Consider the following 23,462-nt stretch of genomic DNA (forward strand, 5'->3'; position numbering starts at 1 on the left):
CTTCTTCCCATCACACTGCTTCTGCATGAGATCCTAAACTCCTTAAAATGGCTCAGCAGACCTGACTTTAAGAAAATTCTAAATTTCAGATCATGCCTGTTAATCCAGAGCTACTTAGTCTCCAATTTCCTTTTAAAAAGGTGCATAGCAGAAAAGCAGTAAATTCCCTGAGAGCAACTGTTAGTTAAGATATGGCATTTTCAAAGATACCATAAGTACAAGCACTGTTTCTTCAAGCATAGTTAGAAATGGTTGCTTTCACACAAAAATAAACATGATACAACCTTCTATTTTAAGATAACTTTCCTAAATTCTTCAAAGTCACATGCTTGCCCAGACAACCCAAAAAGTTGTTGTGCAGGCACTAGCTAAGGTTGGCAATGTATGTGCAAGGTCATTTGAACCAACACTTCAATGCAAAGGTCTCTAGAAAGAGAGTATTCTTCACAAGTTCTAAATGCTCTTTCCACAGATACCTATGACTCCAGGTGATCCTCATGAGAACGCAGTCACTCTGCATTCATCCTAAGCAGTATACAGCAGCTACATCTTTCACATAAATAACAACAGAGAAATGCTTAAGGGAAAAGAATTTACTTTTCTAGATTACCACACACCAAGTGTTCATGTGCCAAACTGCAATACACTTAAGTAGGAAGTCTAGTCAAAAGCATTTCCAAACAATCAGTTTCCCATGGACTGAATCACTCAGTAAAAAAATAGCAGCCTGAAAAAATAAAACCTGATGCGCAAAGACAACGTGTACTGCCCTGCGGTCAGTATGACAAGTGGATGGGGAGGAGCAGGACAGGATGAGACCACCAGGGTCCCAACTAGGTGACATATGGTAATTTGTAGAGACAGATGCCTTGGTGATTGGAGCCCAGCTTGACACACAAAACCAATACAGCCCATCATCCTGAGTAAGCATGTCACCCCTGCTGCAGATTAACTCAGAGCAGCTAACAGCATCAGAAAACAAGCAAGCATAATTTATCTGGAGGTATTAGAGGACAAAAAGGGTATGGTGAGTTGGGAATGATATCTCATAAGATCTGGTGGAACTGGAGAAGAAAAAGGAAGGGAATAGAAACCAATATGTTTTAAGAGTAAAGACAGAAGGAAAAAGACATTCATCTTCATTCAAGCACTGAAATTAACTGTGGCCTTTACTGACACAAAACCATGTATTTATAAGGGTTTATGTTCATGGAATTTGGTATTCCAAATGGGCATCGTGAGATACCACCCTAATTTCCTTGAATCTACCTCATAGTTCCTACCTATTTGATTTTCTGCCTCTAATTGCATTCCACAAAGAAACCTGACATTTCTAGCCTTCTTCCCTTTTCTTCCCTTCCACATAATGAAATCCTGACACTCAGAAGTTAACATCCTAGCAGAGCTTCCTGCCTTGATGCAATTTCTCCCTTCAGGGTTACATTACACCAGTATCACACAAACTCCAAGATAAGTTTTCAGAAGCACACAGGCAGGAATGCAGTGGCAGGACTACAAAACCAAGCACTTTGAAGAAGCACCATTTACCTGGCAGACAGTTGCACTCAAAGGTGAAGTCACTTGTTTGATGACAAGTTCCTCCATTCATACAGGGTGATGGGGAACAGGGCATGTATATGCTCTCACAGCGATGCCCTGTATAGCCTGGCTTGCACTGGCAGCGGTAGGAACCAGGCAAATTGACACAGGTCCCACCGTGTTGACAAAGGCCTGGTGTGACACATTCATTCACATCTATCTCACACTTCTGGCCAGTGTAGCCAGACAGACAGATGCAGGAGAACTTATTTCCAGATACAGTACATGTACTTCCATTGGCACAAGGTTGAGATGTACAGGCATCAATCCACTGGCAATCCTTTCCTGTAGGATCAAGACAAAGCACTCCATTAACAAAAAGTTATTTCTATGGAAAACAGTATTTCCTTCATGCTACCTCAAGAGATTGATGTACTAAATCTTAAACTTATTACAGGAAAAATTATGTCTGCATTTTACAGTATTATATTTGAAACAAAAATCAATTTGTGGTTACAGTATGAAGTCATTTTATTTACAGGGTAACAGCAAATATAGAATGTTGTAATTTATAAAAAGAACCCATGACCTGAAATCATACTACACACTGACAGTCACTCTTCTTCTACATTCCCTTCAAGAAAGAAAAGAGTGAGTTTCCATGCTTCCCCTCAGGCACTCAATCCTAGTTTTCCCATAGAAAGATTTTGCTGGCATGTTTACTTCAACTTTTCCAGAAGGTAGACTCTGAATTCGAAGCGTAATAGCTACTCCAGAGTAGCTTCTGCACTCAGTTTTCCCACATGGAGAACCTCACAAGATCTAAATATCTTTCTGCTTATGTGTAAAGGGTATGGAGTTTGATTCCCTACCCCCCTTTGCTTTTTTTGGTCACGAAGTTGTTTAGACGACGACTTCTTATTTCCTGTGCTGGAGCTAGTAAATTTGAGAGTGTATTATGACTGCTCCAGAACATTCCAAGATGAATTAATTCACAAAGGAGGGAGTCTGAAGGTACAAAGGCAGAACCCCACCTGTGTAACCTGGAGGACAGACACACTCATATGTATCCTGGCTGTGGGGATGACAAGTTCCTCCGTTCAGGCAGGGCTGGGACACGTAGCAGCGGTGGGATTCAGAGTATTGACAATCCTCTCCCGTGAACCCTGGAGCACATTTGCAGGTAGCCTTTCCTATCAGAGGCGTAGTTTCACAAGTTCCCCCGTTCTTACAGGTATTGCTTTCACAGGGGTTTCTGTGCTGACAGTACTCTCCAAGAAAGCCCTCTCGACACCTGCAACAGAGAAGAAGTTACTTGCGGCATATTCACCTGAAGCCTTGCTGTCCTGGAAAGACACCATGAATGAAATCCCATGACTACGGAAAGTCTTGGAATTTGCCATAATTAACGGTAGCACTAACAGATGTAAATGCTAACGTCATAGATGTAACAGGGCTGTCTTCTGGTAATGTCCCAAAGGAGGCCACTGAATATTTATTTTGCAATTTGAAGTTAAGTTAATACTGCATACAATCAGAGTTACATCAAATGCAGGAACTCCTTGCACCTCCCTTCAAAACTTCAGTAAAAGCCTAAGTGTTAAAGAATGGCTGAGTAACAATTAATTCCTTGCATCTACTCCCATTCTAATAAGCATCCTTTTTTAGGAGGAAGCCAAGCAGTTTCAGTAATAGGTATTAACACCAGGTATTATCCATCTTCCAAAATATTTATAAACCTTGTACAAACGCAGTGTCTGAGGGCCTGAAGATCTGTAACAGATCTTTCTCCACAACACTCCCATGAGACAGGACTATACTGTTATCCTCATGTTGATAAGTGCATCTGGGACTATGACATGCTGAAGCCTGCACTCAGCTAGCAGCGCAAGCCCTGAAGTCAGGTCTCCCACGCCCCGGCTAGCACCCTAACGACAAGGTCATTGTTCCTCTGTCTCCCACAGAAAAATGAGTACACACACACTATCTATAACTAGGGTAATATTTTATACAAAGATCTGCGATTGCAGAATAATTGCAGTTATTTCTCTCTAACCTAAACTTATGTCAATACAGTCTGACTACACTTGTCAGCTGTAATCCATCTATTAGCTGGCCTTTGTACTACGAATTTTCCATTTAACTTCCAGCAATATAGGACCCAGGCAAGCAAGCCTGCAAACCCCACCTTTGTTTCACCCATGGTTCCATTGGCTTCTTTAAGGTACAGAAAGCTGCTAGATTTTATGCTGGATAAAAATAACACCTAACATTCAAAACAGGGCTGTCCACTTGCAGTTTTTCCTATAGTGCACAGCTGTATGCTGTAACTGGTATGTAACCCAGGATACACACAGCCGGAGAGGACATGTATTTCACTGCAAAAAATTCAGAGGTTCAGAACATTAGATGCCCTTTGTTCCAAAACAGGATAGGTGCAATTATTAAATCAATGAGTTACTTAAATCCAAAGGGAGGAATTCCAACTGCAAGAAACACAAAGTGTCTAGCTAGCCCCAAGACAAGAATGTAACAGGAAAGAGACTGCCTTTTCCTTATGCATTTAGATGTGTATGGCGGCTTGGAAAAAAAAAAACCCCAACAACACAAAACCCACCACCTAACTGGATAGGCATTAAAATTTAGTTTAAAAAAAAAAAAAAGGAATGGGTCACGAAGCTGTGTTTTTAACAGAATACTACAGGGATCTGCCTTTGGTCTTGTGCTACTCAACACCTATCCATGAATAACAACACTAGTCAAACATGTAGGTAAGAGAGAAGACACATTCTTGATAGAGAGTAGTAACATGAACTGCTTTACAAAGCAGTCAGCATGCAAAGAGTACTTTAAGCCCTGAGAAGTCATGCATCTAGAAACAAAACATATAAAGCATCCTCCCCCAAACAGGAGACTAATCTGGGAAAGACAGGCTTGCTCTGGGGGTTCCTAACAATCAGCTGAACGTGAATTCCTAGCAAGGCAGTTCAGCCAGGAATACTTTAGTTGTACAAACAGCAAATATCAAGGAGGAGTAAATGAGACCATGCTACACATAATACTTGCACGGCACAACCATTACCAGACCACTACATCAGTTCTAGTGTCTGCTCTTTAAGAAGGAAGAGCTGAAACGAATTCAAAGAAGCCAACAGTAATGATTAATAGAAAACTCTTGACACAATGAAAAGCTCAGGTGGCTCAGTCTGTTTATCAAAGGGAGAAGAGAAGGAGACAGTTAAAAGCTCCAAGCACCCACACAGAAATTCAGATTTAACAATAATTCTCAATCTAGAAGGTACAGGGATAACGGGATTGAGCAGTTAGAAGTTCAAGCTAGATAAATTCAAATTAGAAACAGGACAATATCTTTATCTTCAGACACAGGCTTATACACAGTCTCTCAGCAGCAGAGAGAAACAACTGGAACACTGCATTTAAGGTTGCAGCAGAATTTCTCCATCACTCATGCTTGTTTAAAAGAACACCAGGACTGGCCGTTTCAGAAACAGTACGCACGCTAGTTCAAACACAGCTACTCAGCGAGGTTATTATCCAAGTTACGCAAGGGGTCATTACTAGATGACCACAACTGTTTTTTCTCATGTTAAAATTTATTAACTAGCCTTAGCCATATGTCTAAAGCAGGAAAGTGATATAATAGATGTGCATAATTGTAATTTACCATTCCCCACACCCAAATTAAGCTCCTTTCACCATACCATGTTACTTTCAACTTCATGCCTGGGAACAGACATGAAAGAAGAGTTTTTGCAGGGCAAAGCAGGATTAATAAAGTTACAGAAGCCAAATCCTGAGACAATACCATTTGCAGAATATCCTTTGCCTCTTCTGCCATCCTTGGTATAACAGCTGAAGGCTGTCAGTCAGCATGAGCTACTGCCATGTCACACGAGAGGCCACCTCGGGTATTCAGGGCCTAAACCATGGCAGTTCTATAGGCTTCCTTTAACATCCCAAATCCTTCCTTGATACGGCTTAGAAATCAGTTAGAAATGCCAGTGCGCTACAGCACAGCTTTGTAGGAGCTCAATCACATAGAAATCTGGCAACCAGCAAATAGGACTTGCCAGAAGCTGGAGGACTGCTCGACTCCCACGGCATTCAAGCCTGCACATGGTGCACTAGCTAGCTATGCTCAGAGACCATCTGGATAACTACAATTAAGTCATGCTTCTGGACACCTATATGCAGCTGATAAATGTGTAAAGTCAAATTGAACTTCAGTCCCAAAAGACTTACAGGATTTCATTATAGGGATTTCTTCTGGTTTCACCAGCGATGGTGAGAGTTCAGCAGCTCAGACATCTTCAGTGCCATCAGTACACCAAGATCCTCCAACTAACAGCAACAGACACAGGCCACGCACTTGTAGTTCTCTTTACCATGAAAGAAAGAGCAACAAACCAGAACTTCACAGAACCCCACCTAGGGCATCTCATCAGGCAAACAAGAGGTCCTCCAATGCCACCCATCACTCCAACAAATACAAAATAAACCAAACCCACCTAAACGATAAGCCCTGAAGTACTTTTTCATTGAAAGCCTGTAAAACAAACTAGAAGGTCTAAAGGAATGTCTCACGTTTTGTCCACAAGCAAATAAGCCACCAAAATATGCCTTCTCTCCCACCCTCCTAACACTTGGGGATACTGGAAGGTGTATTTAACCACTGCCCACAGGTAACAGGAAGCCTAAACACTGATTAAGAGTATTGCTGGTAGGATTTTAAAAGGAAAGCTGAGGCCTGGGCTCTAAAACGATGCTCACAGCTATCACCCACAAACAGCCCAGCATTTCATACACAAATGTTCTGGTACAAAGTTGAAGAGGTCTCCAAGGCTGGGCTTGTTCTGCTATCTTCTGAGGCTAATCTGAAAAACATGAGGGAGCACTCCAACAGGGAACAGCAAAAGCTCTTTTAACTTTAGTTCTTCATATTTGGAAGGACAAAGCCTTACAGAATATGCCAGAGGGAACGTGCCTGCCTCGGGAAAGATTGTAGGTCAGGTATACATGGCTCTTGTACCCACCACTTTCTTCTCCTCCTGGAGAAGTGCTTGGTCACACAGTTATGCAAGTTTCCCCTCCAGCAATTCAGTACAATAATTTTTTAATGTTAAAGAACAAAAAACCTACAGTCCAGATTTTCAACCATGTCTCCTGACATCATCATTTCTAGGCTTAAATACTAGTAATTTAGTTCTAAATATTGGTGTAGACAAAACTGCAAATATTTGCCCGATTCATGTTGGACACCACGTTGTTTCTCCAAAAATAGAGGGAAACACTGAAAAAGTGGGGTTTAAGTCCAGACTTCTTTAAAGGATATGATTATCCACAACAGCAACTCCAGCTTCCCACCACCCCTGCCCTGCTCTCATCCCAACCTACTCTTTCAAGTTCTCTTTAGAAGAACAAAAAAAAAGTGCCACTTGTCTACAGAGCAGCTTAAAATTGTAGCAGCTTGTGTCAGCTCCAAATGACATGCTCAGAACAGGAAACCAAATCTTTCCCAAATAAAAGCCACTGTTTCTCCTCAGTTTTCCATCTAACACTCAGAAAGACGAATTTTGTTCTGGCGCTTTCTGGAAGCACATGAGGTCTCTTAACCTACTTCAACAGGAATTTAATCTTTTAGAACAAATTTCACATACAACTTAATTCAAATCATGATTTCTGAAAGCTAGAGAGTTTGAAATGGGAAAATGTCCTGTGGGCTGCATCAGCTATGCAGCTGCTTCTAATTAAAGCTTCTCCTTTACTCTCTCTGGGCTACTTTCCAGCACAAATACTTTAGTCAGAGCTCAGCCCATTTTTTTTTTTCTTCCTCCTTTTCAGCTCCAGCCTGCATTTGCCTTAGCTCAGGCTCTCATGGAGCTAAACAAGAGACACAAAAACAAAACTAAAGTATTTATCCAAATCTGAAGTATCCACAAATCCACAAAGCTACATTCACCTTAAAAGCCTAATGCTACAAAAAGTGAATGTAGAAGGCTCACAAAAGCTGAATTTTTGGCTCATCTGCCACAAAACTACATTGAAGTTACCTCCTAACACTTAGCTCTTTCTTGCTTTCAAAAGACTTCTGGAAAATATGTCTGGCCTATTGGAAAAACCTCCTCATCTGCCTTACTGTATTTGCACATTCATAGGACAGTCTTTTCAAATGCACCTTATAGACTGTTTTAACCAGTCTTCCAGATGTTTGATTTTCATGGGAGTTTCCTATTCAAGCCCAGTGATATCATCTGGAGATGCACAGAAGGAAGCAGATGGTTTTAATTTAAAACGTGAAGGGAAGAATTTCCTAGTAGTCTTGCTTTTCTCCCCCCCAACCCAATGCTCCCTTCACTTTGATTGGAAGATGCTTCAGAGTTGGGGGGGGAGGGAACGGGGGGAGGGGACGGGGGGGACGCAGCCTGATGACTAACGTGAGAAGGGTCTCAGCTATTTTGCTACAGATTTTAACCAGACTTCCCTCTGGCTCCCGGGTTCTGACTCCCACACCTACACCTCCTCTCAGGAGGGAGAACAGGATTCTCTGGTTAGCTTTACAAATGTTCCTTCCCATGTCTCAAGGCTCCCATTTATGCGTCATACTTTGAATGCAAACTATGGGATGGGACGGCCTCTCTCTTCTGCGTTTAAAGCAGTACACAGCTATTGTTTCCAGTCCACAGAAAGCACTTCTACAGTGTACCACTCCACAGTATACCAAGGACTAACAGCCACCAAAGTCTGCATGGGCAAGGTTTAGTTCAGCTTCTTCTGACCATCAGAGCTAAATAGCTTTTGCTATGCACAGGTAAATCACAAGAGAAAATTTTGACCGAGTGACTTGAATCACTGCCCTGTTCCCAGATTTGAAGCTGAAGTGTGTGTACTCTCTCCTTTTTCCTCTACCCTAGTCTCAAGGGTCTCCTTTAACTTCTGAAAGGAGACAGAAGGAAAGAGGAAAGGCCAGCCCATTCTCAGAAAGGGATAACTTTTCAACTTTTGCATTTAGCCTCTTCTGGAAAACTCTCAGACCTCATCCTGCTACAAGGTCTCCTATGGGTATTCCCCATTCACTGGTTTAGGAGTGATTAGTCTCTTGAGATAGATCCTGAGAAGATATCTGCTGCAGTCCCAGAAGCAGTTCTGCAGTCTAGGATCTTGCTTTCAGCCCCAGAAGTCCTCTTAAATCAAGATAAATTCATTTATAAAGATCCAGCTGGAAAGAAAGGTAGGTCAAAAACCTGGCAAGGGGGTTGGAGGTACTGGGGGTTAGAACTGGGTTGGAAGCTCCTTACTGCCATGCTGTTCTTGCTTTGAGGTCCTCCTGTTGCCACCCTGCAGATAAGGGGTAAAAACTGTATCATGCAATGTAGAAGTGTGCACAAACTTCTGCACATGGTGAGAAGAAACACTGCTCACCAAAGGGGCACAGAAGCACACAAAGCTACACGGATCCTGACAGCTTTGGGCGTGAAAGGATGTGCTGAAGGAGACTGTCCTTTTGGAATCAGCTGGTTTCGGCACGGTCCACTTTTAACTAAGCACAGCAAACAAGCCATGATTGCCACAGTACTGTTTTGCTTGGTTGGTTGGTTTGTTTTTTTTTTTTTAAAAAAAAATCAGGACTCGACAAAATACACTAGAGTTAAAGCAGTACTTTGGTTCATACAGAGGTAACGATATCCCTTCTGGGCACGCAGTGTGCAACAGTCCCAAGGTCAAAAAATCCAATCTTCAAAACCTATGATGCATGAGCAAGGCCCAGTTTCCTCCCTAAACCTTGGAGCACCCTTACCCCAACTCCCTTCCTTCTCACTTCTGCTTCTCTCCCTGGCACAGCCTTGCTTCTGCTCCCTGTCACTGGGGCACAGGGGAAGGAAGTTGGGAGGGGCACAGCTGCCAAACACTGCGAAACCAGTTAAGATACTCTCTGCTTCAGGGCCCTGCCCCACTCCAAGCACAGAGGGACTGCCCAATCCTGCATCCATCTGCATCAGCACAGACTCTCATGCTCAGAAAACAGCAGGCAGCAGTGCCAAAAATCTCTGCTCTGCTTGTCCTTGAAACAGCTCCCTGTAATCACACCTCCTCAACCTGCTTGCAACTGCAGAAGTACCACAAGTACTATCTCCCAGACTCTTCCCAGTACTACATCCCCAGTCCTCTAGCTGCAGGGAGATGAGAAATGGCTCTCCTGTGGTGTTCACAATTAGCATTAAGCAACAAGCAACCGTTATCCTGCTTCTCTGCTGGATATGAGAGTATGGAAGAGTATGCTTAACACCTCAGTGTGCAAAAGGCTGCCTGCAGATGCTTTGAGGGAGGGAAACCCCACAACAACAAAAACCCCACCACAGCGCAGCGCAAAGCCAAACCCCAAGCTGAAACTGCCTTTTGTCAAAGCAGGACCCAGAAAGTTTGGAATGACAGGTCCCCTTTGTACTGCTACTGCAGATATGGCCATATTCCTTGGAATAAGGTCTGCATCCTTACCATGCTAGTCACTGAATGGGGGTAGAAAGGGCTCTTAAACAAAAATTCTGACCTTGGAAGACGCAAGCACAGGAATGTGTAATTTTCCAAATATAAAACCAAGGTCAAAGAAGGTCAGTAATTCTATCAAACAGTGCCACAAAACGACAGCCATGGGCCCGCAGCGTCATCAGGGGAACAGAGTTACTTAAAGGGCGCTTGCAAGAGCAATCTGATAAAGATCCAACTCTGATTTCCTTACAAGGGTCACAATCGCTGTTCCCATAACAGAAGCCAGATGCACCAGAACAAAGGTTTCTTAGCAGAAAGCTAGCTTTCTCTTTTAATGGAGACACACTACAGGATTTTCTGACAAAGAAAGCTGTTTCAGCACTAAGCTGTGACTTGCTGCTTTGCCAGATATCTAAACTAGGCATTTTGCTTACCGGTGCTTGAGTTGTTCACAACTATTTCATTATATATTATTATCTCTGATGCAGGTTGTCCCTCATCTGTTTGCTTGTTTCTTACAGACAGCAAGATGAACTAGATGGACCACACACTAGAACAAACAACTTGGCCAAGAGGAGGTACAGAAAGAGGAAGAGAGCGTATTATAACTTATTGCCGAGCAGAGGAAGTACCACAGAAAACTTGAAAAAAGTGGAAGGGGTAGAGATTTAGCCAATCAGTGAGTGATCCTGCAGAGCCAGAAGCGAAGACATTTGCTTTAGTAATAAGTTCAGTTTCCTGAACAAAACATTTCTACTCTTACAGCCATCAAAAATTCAGAAAGTCATTAATGTTACTACACCAGATAGAAGGTTCCCTTATTCAGAGTTCCTCATAGTGCAGGAAAGAAAAAAAAAATTAAAACCAAAACAGGATGCTAAAAATCAGCCTGCTAAAGGTAGAGTCTCCACAATTGAGGGGGTTTTTTTTTGCTATTTTTTCCTTCCTTTCTGCATAAAGGAGTTCTTGAGCCAGAACCAGAACACAGACTCATTCTGATCTCGCTATACAGGCCTCTATTAGCCTTTCCAGTTACTCTGGTACCTGCAAAGGGACCAAGCTGTTACTTGAAGGAGGGGTTGGCTTAAGACCTGCAAGAAGCCTTTGCACAAAAAGGAAGGTGGTGACATTGCAATTATAAATAACTCTGTGCACTAAAATAAAACGTAAGAGTGGTCAAAGCTGCCACTGTGATAAGGGAAATGTGTCAAGATCTGGACTGTGCTACAAATATTGAACGGAAGTTAATCAGATGAACAAACTAAACCTTTTTTTTTTCCTTTACAGTCTAAAACATGTCTAAAAGGAACACACAAGTTGAAGAAAATGTTCTTAGGGCGGTACAAGCAGCACCAAAATCAACCAGTCTCGTTTATTACCTTCACCGTGACCCACACACTTTGGCTCCGGACTAACATGCTTAAGTACGTGTCAGAAAGACCTACTAACATCACACGTTTTCTTGTTTCAGTCTTAAAATACTGATGAAAAGCAGGAAAAGTTCCAGTTTTCTTTTCAGAAGGGCAGCTCACTTCTGTTGACAGCAGCATAAAGCCACAGAAAGGAAAAGACTAGGAAGCAGTAATAGTTAAAGATTTGAAAAAAAAACCAACAGGGAATAACAAGTTACGTGTTTGCCTTTCTGTGGCCTTCCTGCACACCAGGTATTGATTTGAAACTGAGAAGAACCTCAGATTAGTTTATGATTTCCCCTTTGTGTGCCACAGGTGCAATTTAAATATATCGAGTTTAATGTACCACATAAACAGAAAGAACTACAGGTTGTGGCTAGGGAAGATGGATGTGTAGAAAAGGGTGAAGAGCAGAGCTGTGTGTTAGATGAGCTAAATCAACAAGACAAAATTCACTAATATTTAAAGAATGTTAGCATTAGGAAAAGAGGGATTTAGCGTGCCAGAAAATGGCACAACTTGCACTGATGAAATAAACAAGGTTTAGAAAAAAAATCCATTTACTGCAGACATAGCAAATTAACCCTGCCAAACAAGAAGGATTTATATTTTTGCAAAATATCACTTCATTTAAAAAACACATCTAAATTCTACAGTTTGAAAGGTGAACTGCATTTAAATAGACGTGAAATCATTCTCCAGACGCCACACATTCCGCCACAGCTCCTGCTGATCAGCTTCCCATGCAGCAGCAGAGTGAAGGCACCATTGAAGATGGGTGTCAACACTTACCAAAATCAATTACACAATAAAGACAAATGTAGGTGTTTATTTGGGGTTTTTTGTAAGTTTGTTTCTGCAACTCCCACATATTACTTGCTCTCCAGCATGTGAAAGGGAACTGGCACACTCCAGAGTGCAGAGTAGTTCTGAAAAACCTCATAAAAATATTCAAATTAGGGCTGAAGTAAGGCAAGATATAAGACAGAGAGCAAGTTCCAACAACTTGTGGATCTGGAAGCAAGGTACAGAGTTTACCTCTATGCTTGCTTTGGCCTCGCTTCCTAACCTAACGCGCAAAGAAATCAAACCAACAAGATCCAAACCCAAAAATCTGAACAAGAACTCCAGATTTTTTACATTACAAAAAGCTAGCACAGAAGAACTAACACATTATCAAGAACACCAGCTGTGCTGAAAACATTACGCTGAATGCACCTGATAAGAAAATCTTAACAATTCACACTTCCTTTCTGGGTAGGACCCTGAATGAAAGAAGACTGGTAATTAAATTGATTAGAAATGAAACCAACTTACCTGCAGTATCCTGTACCATTTTGATATGGAATGCACTTGCCCTCATTAACACATGGCTTGGACTCGTCCATACACTGCAAAGCTGGAAGTAAAAGAAACCAAGAGTCAAATCAGTAGCCATACATGTCAAGTCAAAGCTTCATTAGCATATTTTAGGGAATTAAAATCTTACAGTAGAAAATTTCATGACTGGAACAGAAGCAAAGACACTATCACATGGTTTAATCTGATCTCTGGCAGCATCAAAAGAGCCAGACTGAAAGAAGAATCAAATACAGATTTGTTTATCAGGCAACTAAATGCTTCCAGAATTTCTTTTAGGTAGATTTTCAAAGCAAGACAGTCAGTAATTTCATCAAGCTACAAAGACATCCATGTCAGCACTCACGTATTTTGGGTTAAGTGTCACCAATTACTACTTTCTGATCAAAATTCTGGACTGAAGTTCTTTGAAGAGGCAACTACTCCTAAGCCTTCTTTAACAATATTTTATCTCAAACTCTTTCCTTCTTTTCTACTGTCTCTAGGGTCACATGGCACTAGAATAGGGGCATCTGTCCCTCCTAAGCTCACCTGCTGTACATTTCTAGCAATCCAGAACTTGTTGCAACGTTACTACTGTTGCGGCACTCTGATTTCAGTCATGATTGTGTTCAGGAGTAAGTGAAAACATCAGAGATTAAGACTTTCAGCAAAGAATTTGATATTTCTGAGGAGGAGATACTCTATAGCTCAAACTTGACATTTTCAGTATTATGTTTTTAAAAAGGCATTAGGTATGATACAGTTCACGGCTGGTCAATTTTTATCCAAGTCTACTGGAAGCTTTAGCGAGGGCCATTCTGACGGAAGCGGCACATAAGCTCTAGCTCTGACAAGTGCTTCACGGGGACCCGAAGCAGCACGCTGTGGCTATTTCTCAAGTGACCAGAAGGGCAAGAACTATGGAAACCCTGCAGAAGCAGAGGGCACTGCAGAACCACAAAAATGTACCCGGTCCACCTAGACCAGAGCCTGCCATTTGAATGGCACCAAACTAGTGGATAAAGCTCTTGGAACCAGATATAGGTCTTACCCTAACCTTACCCACATACCCAGAAGCCACATGCTCTTCCCAGCCTCCAGTTCTGTCTCCTAGCCCCCAAACACACACGTCTGTGTCTTTCTGTACCCTACTTCAACCACCTTACTGCATTTGGGAAAGTATTTAACCAATCTTAGTTAAGGCACCTAGAAGCATCAACAACATCCAACCACCTAAACTGCTGTAGGGCACATTGCCTTTGTTTCTTTTAAGCATGGTTTTCCTTTCCTCAAGGGGTATTAAATTTTCAATACAAATTCAGCAAGGGGCATCAGGAAAAACTGGTCCAAATCACGACCAAAGTTTATGTGCTGGTGATTAAGAAATGGGGTTCAAAAACAGGAGAGTTAACATATCAGTCCCACTAAGCTCTCCCTGCAATCAGCCCAAATTCTGCCTGACAATTAAGACAACTTGCAACAGACTCCCGTTACTGCTATCGAGGGCTTAAAGTGTTAATAACCCTGGAGCACGGAAACAGGTCTTATGCACTCCAAGTACCATAGGACTGTTTCACACTTGCAATCCCTATAGAGAATACAGTTAAATTAAACCCAGTTGCCCAAGAAAATTATCAATATTTCCCATAATACAAGTATGCCTGTTTCTGCTAACTTGATTTCTGAAAAAGGGGCACTTGGATGGTGCTGCTTCCACAGAGCTCTCAGGAAATGAACAAAATTCCACCCTGAGCCCCTTTCAGATAACCCCTGAGGTCAGGGTTACTAAGCGACAGAAATATTAACACGGATTTTGCATGGCATTCCCCCCCCCACAGCGGTCAACAACTCTTAAACTGATTTGCACCTGTCTGACAATTTTTATCCCATTTAACGGCAACAACCACAAGGCTTCGACTCCAAACTTCATCTGCTTCTGTCTAATACTACAGCAACTTGTTTTCACAGCACAGATTAGCTCCAGCTAGTTCAGTTAGACTGTTCAAGAGAAACTGCAAAAGGACTTCTCTTACCACCTATGCTACTCCAGGGAAGTGGAGGAGGGTTAAAATGAGCCTTACCACATTTCAGAGAACCGGGAAGGGAAGCACTCTTGGTATTCTCACCTCACTGCCTCGAATTTTCATTCTTTTCACACCAATCAAGCCAGTGAAGCAAATACTCAGAGGATTATTTCTTTTGTGCCCATGCTTTGAAGCACAATTTTGTAATCTCTTCGAGTACCCATGTCCCCAGCGAGACCTGAGCAGCCAGCTGATTTTGTAACCCACATAGTAAAAGCTTAACTAGCACTTGGCCAAAAACACCTCCCGGCACAACTGCACAGAGGGGAACAAAAGGGTGATGACTTTCAGGGTCACAGTAAGGATCCCAATCGGTCATTCCCGTTTAGCTTGCTAGGCCAAACACAGACACACCAGGGAAGCTTTGGCAAAGTAATGATTAATTTTCTCCTGGTTTTTGACAAATTATTCCTGCCTTGAACTGCTGTTTAGCAGGTCATTAAACTACTACTAGTCTTTAGAATTCTTTAACAGAGACACATAGTGAATGGGGCAACACAGGCAGCTAAATATATATTTTGTACATAGTAAGTCAGAAGTGAAAGGAGCAAAAAGTACTTTTACTCTGTACTTTTTCAGCTTCAGACTAAAATAGGCTGACTAGAAATACACAGAAAAGCAGCTAAAGCTGAAGTGGATGTATATATAACCATATTCTATATTAAAATTAGTTTTAAAAAGTAACATAACCACTTCTCTTTAAAAAAGAAATCACAAAGGAAATTGACACTACAGTTATCACAGTAAAATTAACATTCCTGTGCACAATGCACTGTCTTCTTGTATTTCACGATATCTTTAACAATTTCACTATGCATACAAAACCAAGGCATTTCAACACAACTTTCTTCAAAAGCTACTTTTCTGCTACTCTACCATGTAGTGCTCAAGAGTTAACAGTATCAGAAACTTTACCTTCTACCTTGGCCAGCAAAAAAACACTACATTTTGCTACGTGCATTATGTTAACCGGGAAGCCTTTGTTGTGTACAGCATGAGAGAAGACAGCCTTGTCTTGAGAAGATAAAGCCACTTTTCTAGAAGCCATATAGAGATAGCATCAGCATGCTGTCAAGGCTTTGAGTTTAACAGGCAGCTTTTGACAGTCTTCTGCTGCGTTTAAAAAACCAGCAATGGTGAACTATTTGCTGTTTTTCTGGACTTGCTCTAGCTTGCCAAAACCACCGAGACTATCGAAGCCCAGACCAAGCGCAAGCAGCGATGTTTCAAATCCTCGCACCTTTGGGCAGTGGAGGGCTCGCTCCGATACACCAGTGGGTTTTCAAGGGGAAATCCCATGATTTTTAATGTATTGAACCACTTCATGATTTTTATCAGTCCTTTTGGGCATATTACGGGAATACTGGGAAGACACCCCACGATTATCGAACGACTGGCTTCGTAAGAAGTGGACAGGCCACCACTTTGTGAAAGTGCCACCCAATTTCTAACATGCATCATAGCCAAGTTTGAAAGACTTCTTGGATGAGGGCTCTAAATGCACGTGAGATTAATGTTATTAGCTATACTACCCAGCCTAGAGTCCATACAAACCCTTGCACATGCCTGCATTTAGACACAAATTCTAACCTGACATTTAGCCTATCAGGAGTACTTTCCAAGGCCAGAGGGGAAAAAAACAGGTAGCCGCTACGGTAAAATGAGCTCAAGCAGGAAGTGTTACTCACAGAAACACTATAGGAAGTGCTGTGATTCTCATCATCCAAATCTACCAAAGCTCACACTAATGGGAGTACAATTTCACTTAGGTTTAATCTTTCTGACTAAAGAGACAGTCAAAGCAAATCTAGGAGGAAAAGTTGTGTTTCTGCCTCATTGTTCTTTAGGATGCCAAGATGATCTGGAGATTCTGATTGGGTTTCTATACTTCATAAGTTCACAATAAATTCAGGTATCTTCTAGGCTAGAAAATTAAAAGAAATAGTGGAGGATTAAGATCAGAAGCTGTAAGAGTCAGAGTTCAGCTTTTAAGAGAGCTGGCTGCTATAGGGAAACAGAGCCACAACCAGAGAAAATCTGAAAGGCCTTTGTTGTACACACTAAAGGAAAGTAATGCCAATAAACTCCTCAACCACCAGTTCAGAAAAAGTCAAGGAGAAATAATAATGCAAAATACCAAAACAATTAATGCTGTGAGGAAGAGACGTTATAAGGCTGGTTTTCTGTAGTTTTGTGGTTGATTACCCTGCATGTAAGAAGGTGCAGGCTCTGACCAAAGGTTCTACTTTAAATAAGAGGAAAGCAATATTCCGGCAGAGAACACAGCTGAGCTGGTGGTACAGCTTTCTCCTTAGGAGGACTCTATATGGGTTTCTCTCTCCTCTTTCGGTCCGTGGATTTTCCATTAAGCTCATAGAAACTCAGTATGTTTTAAGAACCTAGACCTCTGTCGTATTTGGTTGAAACTTGTCCATAGGTTCAAAAGCTCTCTTGTGGGAGAGGGTGGAGAACAACCTACCTGAACATAGAAGTCAGGCTTAAAAATACATTAAAGACTAGAAAGAAAACCAAAGGACAAAAGAGGTTTCAATAACCTTTATGTAGTCAGTGGATTTTCTGTCTCGATTGACATTAATGAGAAATAGCCTGTCATTTCAAATGTGTTACCCATTATGTTGTGAAGGGAAAGGAGGAAAAATTATTCAAAGCCCTCGAACAGCAGCAACACAGGATGCACGGGGAATCTTTACGCAAGCTCGTAGCTGTATCAGCTCTGAAGAGGACAACCACCAGCGCGGTCAGAAATACCAGCTACACTACAAATCAAGAGGTCTCAAATTCCAAGGGAGCATAAACCAGCTTCTGATTCCCTTTGGGAAGAACAGAGCGTGAAAGACAACAGCCAAGAGAAAATACTGAAACATGAGGTACAATTTTAGAGGAAGAGCAGTAGGTCCTCTCTGTGCAGAAAGGGACAAAATACTCCTAGGACAACACCTTGCACCGCACAAACAGCTGCTGAAAAAGCTGGTAAGGAGTAAGAAGCACTGTAGAAATGGAGAGAATACCCAAAGATAACAAAATTTTGGAGGAAAACCACAAAGGAGTGGTAACTAATTATGCTATTCACTAACCTCAACAGGCTACAGTTCCAGTGGGATTATATACCAGAGAAGAACCAACTAGTAAATAAGTCCTAGCTGAAAATATGAAAGTAGCTTTTTCTCTTTTTCTTAAGAACAGATCACCCTATAGCAGCCACAGTGAGGGGGGACAGGGGACAACAAACTAGGAAAAAAATCTTACTGTGAAAAAGTTATAAACCCTTATATTCAGCTCAGATTTAGAAAACATTAACACTGGGGGGTTTGAACAAGCCAAGCAGTTTGCACACTACAGACAGAAGGTAGTAGTTAAGGACAAAGCTTCTCTGTAAAGTAAAAATGCTTTAATCAGATTATTAAGAGAACTCCACTGTTTTAACACACAAAAGCCTAAAATCAATTGGATAATGCAAGACTCATCAACAGAGAAGCTGAGCAGAGCTCAGAGGAGTGTGAAGGCACTCAGCCAACATCCTGCAGCTTTTAGGAGAGAAAACCCAAGTATCTAAACTGGTTTTCTTTGCTAGCTTCTCTAGGCTTTGTAAGAGAAGTGTGAAAAAAATATGGAGAAAAAATGTAAGTGGATTTTAGAAGAACAAGCCAGTGAGAAGAAATTTTGCTTTAGAAGTTCATCAGGTTGTTTTTTTAAACTCAAGCGTGCAAACTGCAGATCTGACTACATTAAGCTCTCGGACACACAACGCACAAAACTGCACCCCCTGCCATGATCTGCTTCAAATCTCTCCTCCAAACATTTAGGAACTGGCAAAAAATAATTAGCCCTCCTAAGAACAGGGCTGGGAACCGTTGTGCAAATTCATAGATAGAGTTGAAGTTTTCCTGTCCTCAGGGTCTTAGGCCTACGAACCTGCAGAAGGACTGTGATTTCTATCAGATGCAGCTACAGTTTGTGTGACACTGTTCCTGGTGAAGAACTACAAGTTATAATACATATTTAATTCAGGAGGAACTCATAATACAGTTCAAAAGTCTGTCAGTCACCATATTCTCCATTTCCTTGTACAGCTACTGTTCCCCGCCTTCCCCTATTTTTCAGTTTTCCCAACAAAGCCAAAATGCCTACAGTCCAGAACAGCAACACGAAGCATTGTTTTAAAAAAAAAAGTTTTCAACAAAAAAATGTAGGGAAGGCAATTAAAGAGCTGAAGAGGTATTGGTGTTGCCATGGCAATCTGGCAGACAGGAGCCATGCTCGCGTCTTCTCCAAAGTCTTCCATCATTCTCCAGCGCTAAATCTTTACTCATTTGAACGTTAAGCATATTTGCCTGCACAGAAGTGCTAGCCCACTACTTGTGCCGAGCAGCGCTTCCGCAGCCGTCCAGGGTGATGTCAGAGAAATGAGATGAAGGCTTGCTGCATGGAACAAACAGCAGACGCCCGTGCCATTTTGAGACACAAAGCTCTTTTTTCATCCTCATAGCAGTCTAAAAAAAGGACATGTGCCCTAGGAACAGACTATTTTCTAAACAGAATGAACGATTATTTCTGCAGCTCTCAGATGACCGTGTTTAGAATTATATAAGCACTGTTTCTTTTAGATGGGCACTGACAGCCCTTGACTTCTGCGAGCAAGATGATTTCAGAGTGAATTCACAGAAACTAAGACTGTAACTACAGAAGGAAGGACTTTTTAACACAGATGCTTAGGGAAGGTCTTTTTTCCCCAACATGGGTGACATTTCCCTAAGGTGTCCCAAAGGAAGGTGAGAATTAATAATCACTGCATTGTTCCTCAACTTTGCATTCATTAGCCAAGAGTACAAACGTAAGGGAAACCACGTTATATCTGAAGTTTCAAACTGTGGCTGCTCAGTTTTTCTGTTAAGCAAGATTCCCAACTCCAGAAGAAAGAGGCTGCCAGCATCCCACTGCTGCTGCTCTTCCACCTATTCCTTGTCCTGGGTTCGGACACCAGCCACCCGCCTCTCTCACAGCACAGATGCCATTTCTGAAAACAGGACAAGCTGAACAGGACCAGAGCATATTGAAGAGAAATGCCCACTTACTGCAACAGCAGCAAGACACCCAGAATAAGGGAGGGAGGGAAATAGCTGTGGAAGCTGACAAAAAAAAAAAACAAACCACCCAACCCACCCATTGTAAGAGATTCGAATGCCAAATGCCACCAGAGGCGTAAGTCCTCTTTTCCCAAGGATTCAAGTCCTGAGAATGTCAGCGAGAGGATCTTCACGTATTTCTAATCTGACTAATTGATGCCCTGAAGGCAGAGATGTGAGTTAGCCAGATTCTCATCACACTCCCTTTGGAAAGTCTAAATCAGCATCTTTGATAAGAACAAATTTGATAGACAGTAACACCTTCAAAAGATCAAGTAAAACTTGCTCTTCTCTGAGCAAATCCCCATCAAGCAGACCGGCATTGTCAGCAGTAACTAAAGTCCTCAAAAGTTTCACTGTTTGAATACTAAATATCTCAAACTGCAGTCCTCTGCGCTCTCTAGATTAAAACGTACAGCAACCTGTTAGAGATGCAGGCAGACAGCCAACAGCAGCCGGGCTTAGCAAAACCCAAGCGCTAATAATGACAGTGGGTAATTAGGGTGGGCTCTACTGGTGTGGATTCCTCTTGCACCCTGCGCTGCCTGATCAGAAAAGGAGCAAAACGTTCACAGCAATTATCAGAAGAGTATCCTCACCGAAAGCACAGGTGTTGCTGCCCCACCCCAGCTTACTGCAACTTCAACTGCAGCCTTTTGCAAAGCTAAGTGACGGCTCAACTGGAAAAGCAAGTTGCTACACCATTAGGCTTGCATGATGAGGCAGAGTTGAGTAGTCCAAACCATAGCATTTAGTGCATCCAGGAGCCTCCTCTTTATTGACCAAGAGGGCTGACATCAGATACCTGCCCTCTCTTGCACAAGAGCATCAAGACAGTTGAATATGCACCTGAAAATACCCTTTCGGTGACTTCATCTTTCCCTTTCCCATTAAGTCAAGCCACAGCTCCCACTCCCAAGAACCAGATGCAGGTCAATACCTCACAAACAACAGGAGTAATTTTCAGTCTAGATTTGTCATCTCTGACAAGCAGTCTGTGTTTCGCACTGGGAAGAGCTTTCACCCACCATGCCAAAAATTCTGCAGCATGGGAGGACCTCGACTGGCCTGGTAGGTGACCCTACCCAGTCAAGTGAAAGCAAGTGATACCACAGCTACTTTTCCTCTCAGCTGCTCTCAGAGAAGGAACTTGTAGGGCTAGCAATAAGCTGATCAGTTGCTGGCATGAAGGTATGGTTTAACTAAGTGGACACGACATTCAGTCTTTGCAAAAAATAGCATTTTGCTTCCTTACGGGACTGTGCAAGCCATTTCCCGAAATAATAGTCCTACTACGCGCCACACCTCTACCCTACCAAGAAAGCATATTTCTGCATTTATAAGACCCCTACCCTCAGAAGACCTTCTTTCTGGCCCCTTTTGGGCAAAGCTGTCCAAAACATATTCAGGAAATAGCTTTTTTTTTTTTTTCTCCTACTCCAAGCATCTTCTTGCAACATATTAGCGAAACTAAGCAAGTCAGATTTCAGAGGGGGTTATGGGGGGGAGAACAACGCATTTATCCAGGAGACACACAATGACGACTTCAGAGTCAAAACAGATTAATGCGACTACTCTGTATCCAAGACAGCAGTGGTGGTAAAAGCTCTGCAGATGTCGGCTTCCACTCCTAACCATGGCAAAGAAGAAAACTGCTGAAATTATCAGCATCTTGTTCAGTCACACACTAAACAACTTCCACTACCACTTTCTCCCACTCCTCCCAAGTCATCTGCAACCTGGCCTCTCAGGAGCAAAAAGGAAGAAAGAATGAGAAGTCACGTAAGTAATCGATAAGCTGGTCCTTGAAAGCTTTACCGCGCTGCAAGGCTGCACATGCTTTACTCTAGGAGCAGGACTGCTGCTGGGGGAGGCAAGAAATCTATCAGGACCCAACAGTTAAGGCTACGGACCACGTTCCGCAGCCTGGCTGTAAAATATTTTGCAAATGCCAACATGTAATAGGGAACAGTGACGAAAAGCAGCGGTTTCTTCAGATGTGCACACATGGCTTCATGATGCCTGAACCGATTAACAGTTGAAGGAGGAGGATACGCAGAAATTCTTTCTGGATATGTGGATATTTCCTCAACAAAGAGTCTAGAATGAACATGACGCAGAGGTATTTCAAGCGGTGGAAAGCAGCAAACCATTTTCTCCCATGTTTTGAAATCAAAAAAACCTCAAGCACTCGAACCATTTTTGCAACAGGGCGTATATCGCTGCCGTGCGCTGCCTGTAAAGGACGGCTTCCATTTCACTTTTCCCTTACGTGTAAGCCCCCACGGGAGGGGAGAGTGGTCCCCGCGGGAGAAGGGGGAGAGCAGTCCCCACGCGTGCACCCTCCACACGCCGCCTGCGCTCCCGGGGAGCCGCTGGGCTCGCAGGTGAGCCCGGCTCGGGGCGTGGGGACGGGAGGATACGGACACAGGGGACCCCGCTCCACGCCAAGCGGCCCCCGCAGGGCCGCCCCCCACGCGATGACACCACGCCGCGGGTCCCCTTCCCCGGGCCGGCCCGCGGGAGGAAGGTGACACCGGCCCGTTTGAGGCGGCGCCGGGAGACGGGCCGGTCCCCGCCGCGACCCCGGCGGGCAGGGGGTGGTCCCGAGCACCCCCAGCCTCCCGCCGAAGAGCCGGCCGCGCACCGCCTCCGTCCCACGGGCCCCCAGAGCCCCCCACGCCGCCGCCTCCCCATCACTCACCGGCCACGGGCTCGGCGCAGCGGAGCACAGCCAGCACCAGGCCGAGGAGGGCGGCGAGCGCTGGCCCCGCTCGGCGAGCCATGGCCACGGCCGCTCCCGCCGCCACCGGCGCGACGCGGAGGGATCTGCCCGGCCGCCGATGGCGCCTGCGAGCGGGCGGACGGACGGACCGACCGACGGCCCGCGCGGAGGGACACGATCGAGACGCGCCGCCCCCGCTTCCTCCGCCGCGCCGCGCCGCGCCACGCCCCGGCACGCCCCGCCCACCGCCAGGGGGCGCCCGCGCGGGGACCGCGGGGCGGGGCGGGGCCGGGGCCGGGGCCGGGCGGGCAGGGGGCTCCCTGGGTCGGGGAGCAGGGCGGCGGCGACGTGGGGATGGAGGGCAAGGGCAGCGGGACACCTTGTCACGCCCCCATGGGGTGGTGGCCGCGGTGGCGGGAGCCCACGGGGAAGGACAACAGAGCGCTCCGCCCGCCGCGCAGGCCGGGGCGCTGCCCTCCCCTCTGCTCAAGGGCGGTGTGCGGGCGGCTGCGGGCAGCGGTGGTGGAGCAGTTTGGTTTGACCAAGTCGCTTGGCTTGTTCAGCCTGGAGAAGAGGAGGCCGAGGGCAGACCTTACCGCGTCCTGCAGCTTCCTCACAAGAGGAGGAGGAGGGGCAGGCGCTGATCTCTCTGGTGACCAACGATAGGACCCGAGGGAATGTCAGGAAGATGTGCCAGGGGAGGTTTAGGTTG

The 23,462-nt window shown here is 43.9% G+C and overlaps 1 protein-coding gene across 2 annotated transcripts in view; it reads right to left on the reverse strand.

Annotated features, from left to right (window-relative positions):
• The window catches only part of NOTCH2 (notch receptor 2), an 87,357-nt gene extending 64,407 nt beyond the window's left edge, over positions 1–22,950 (reverse strand). The window contains exons 1-4 of one of the 2 annotated variants that reach the window (XM_075097133.1): positions 22,730–22,950; positions 12,774–12,855; positions 2,574–2,833; positions 1,549–1,884 (exon numbers count right to left, since the gene is read on the reverse strand). In XM_075097133.1, coding sequence (XP_074953234.1) covers positions 1,549–1,884; positions 2,574–2,833; positions 12,774–12,855; positions 22,730–22,811 — 760 coding nt within the window. In that variant the 5' untranslated portion in view covers positions 22,812–22,950. Of the gene's footprint in view, positions 1–1,548; positions 1,885–2,573; positions 2,834–12,773; positions 12,856–14,923; positions 14,990–22,729 lie in introns of those variants that run through there. The other variant, XM_075097131.1, reaches the window with a different exon arrangement.
• Between the last annotated feature and the right edge of the window lie 512 nt (positions 22,951–23,462).

The sequence above is a fragment of the Phalacrocorax aristotelis genome, chromosome 6 (assembly GCF_949628215.1).
Source record: "Phalacrocorax aristotelis chromosome 6, bGulAri2.1, whole genome shotgun sequence".
Lineage (NCBI taxonomy): Eukaryota > Metazoa > Chordata > Aves > Suliformes > Phalacrocoracidae > Phalacrocorax > Phalacrocorax aristotelis.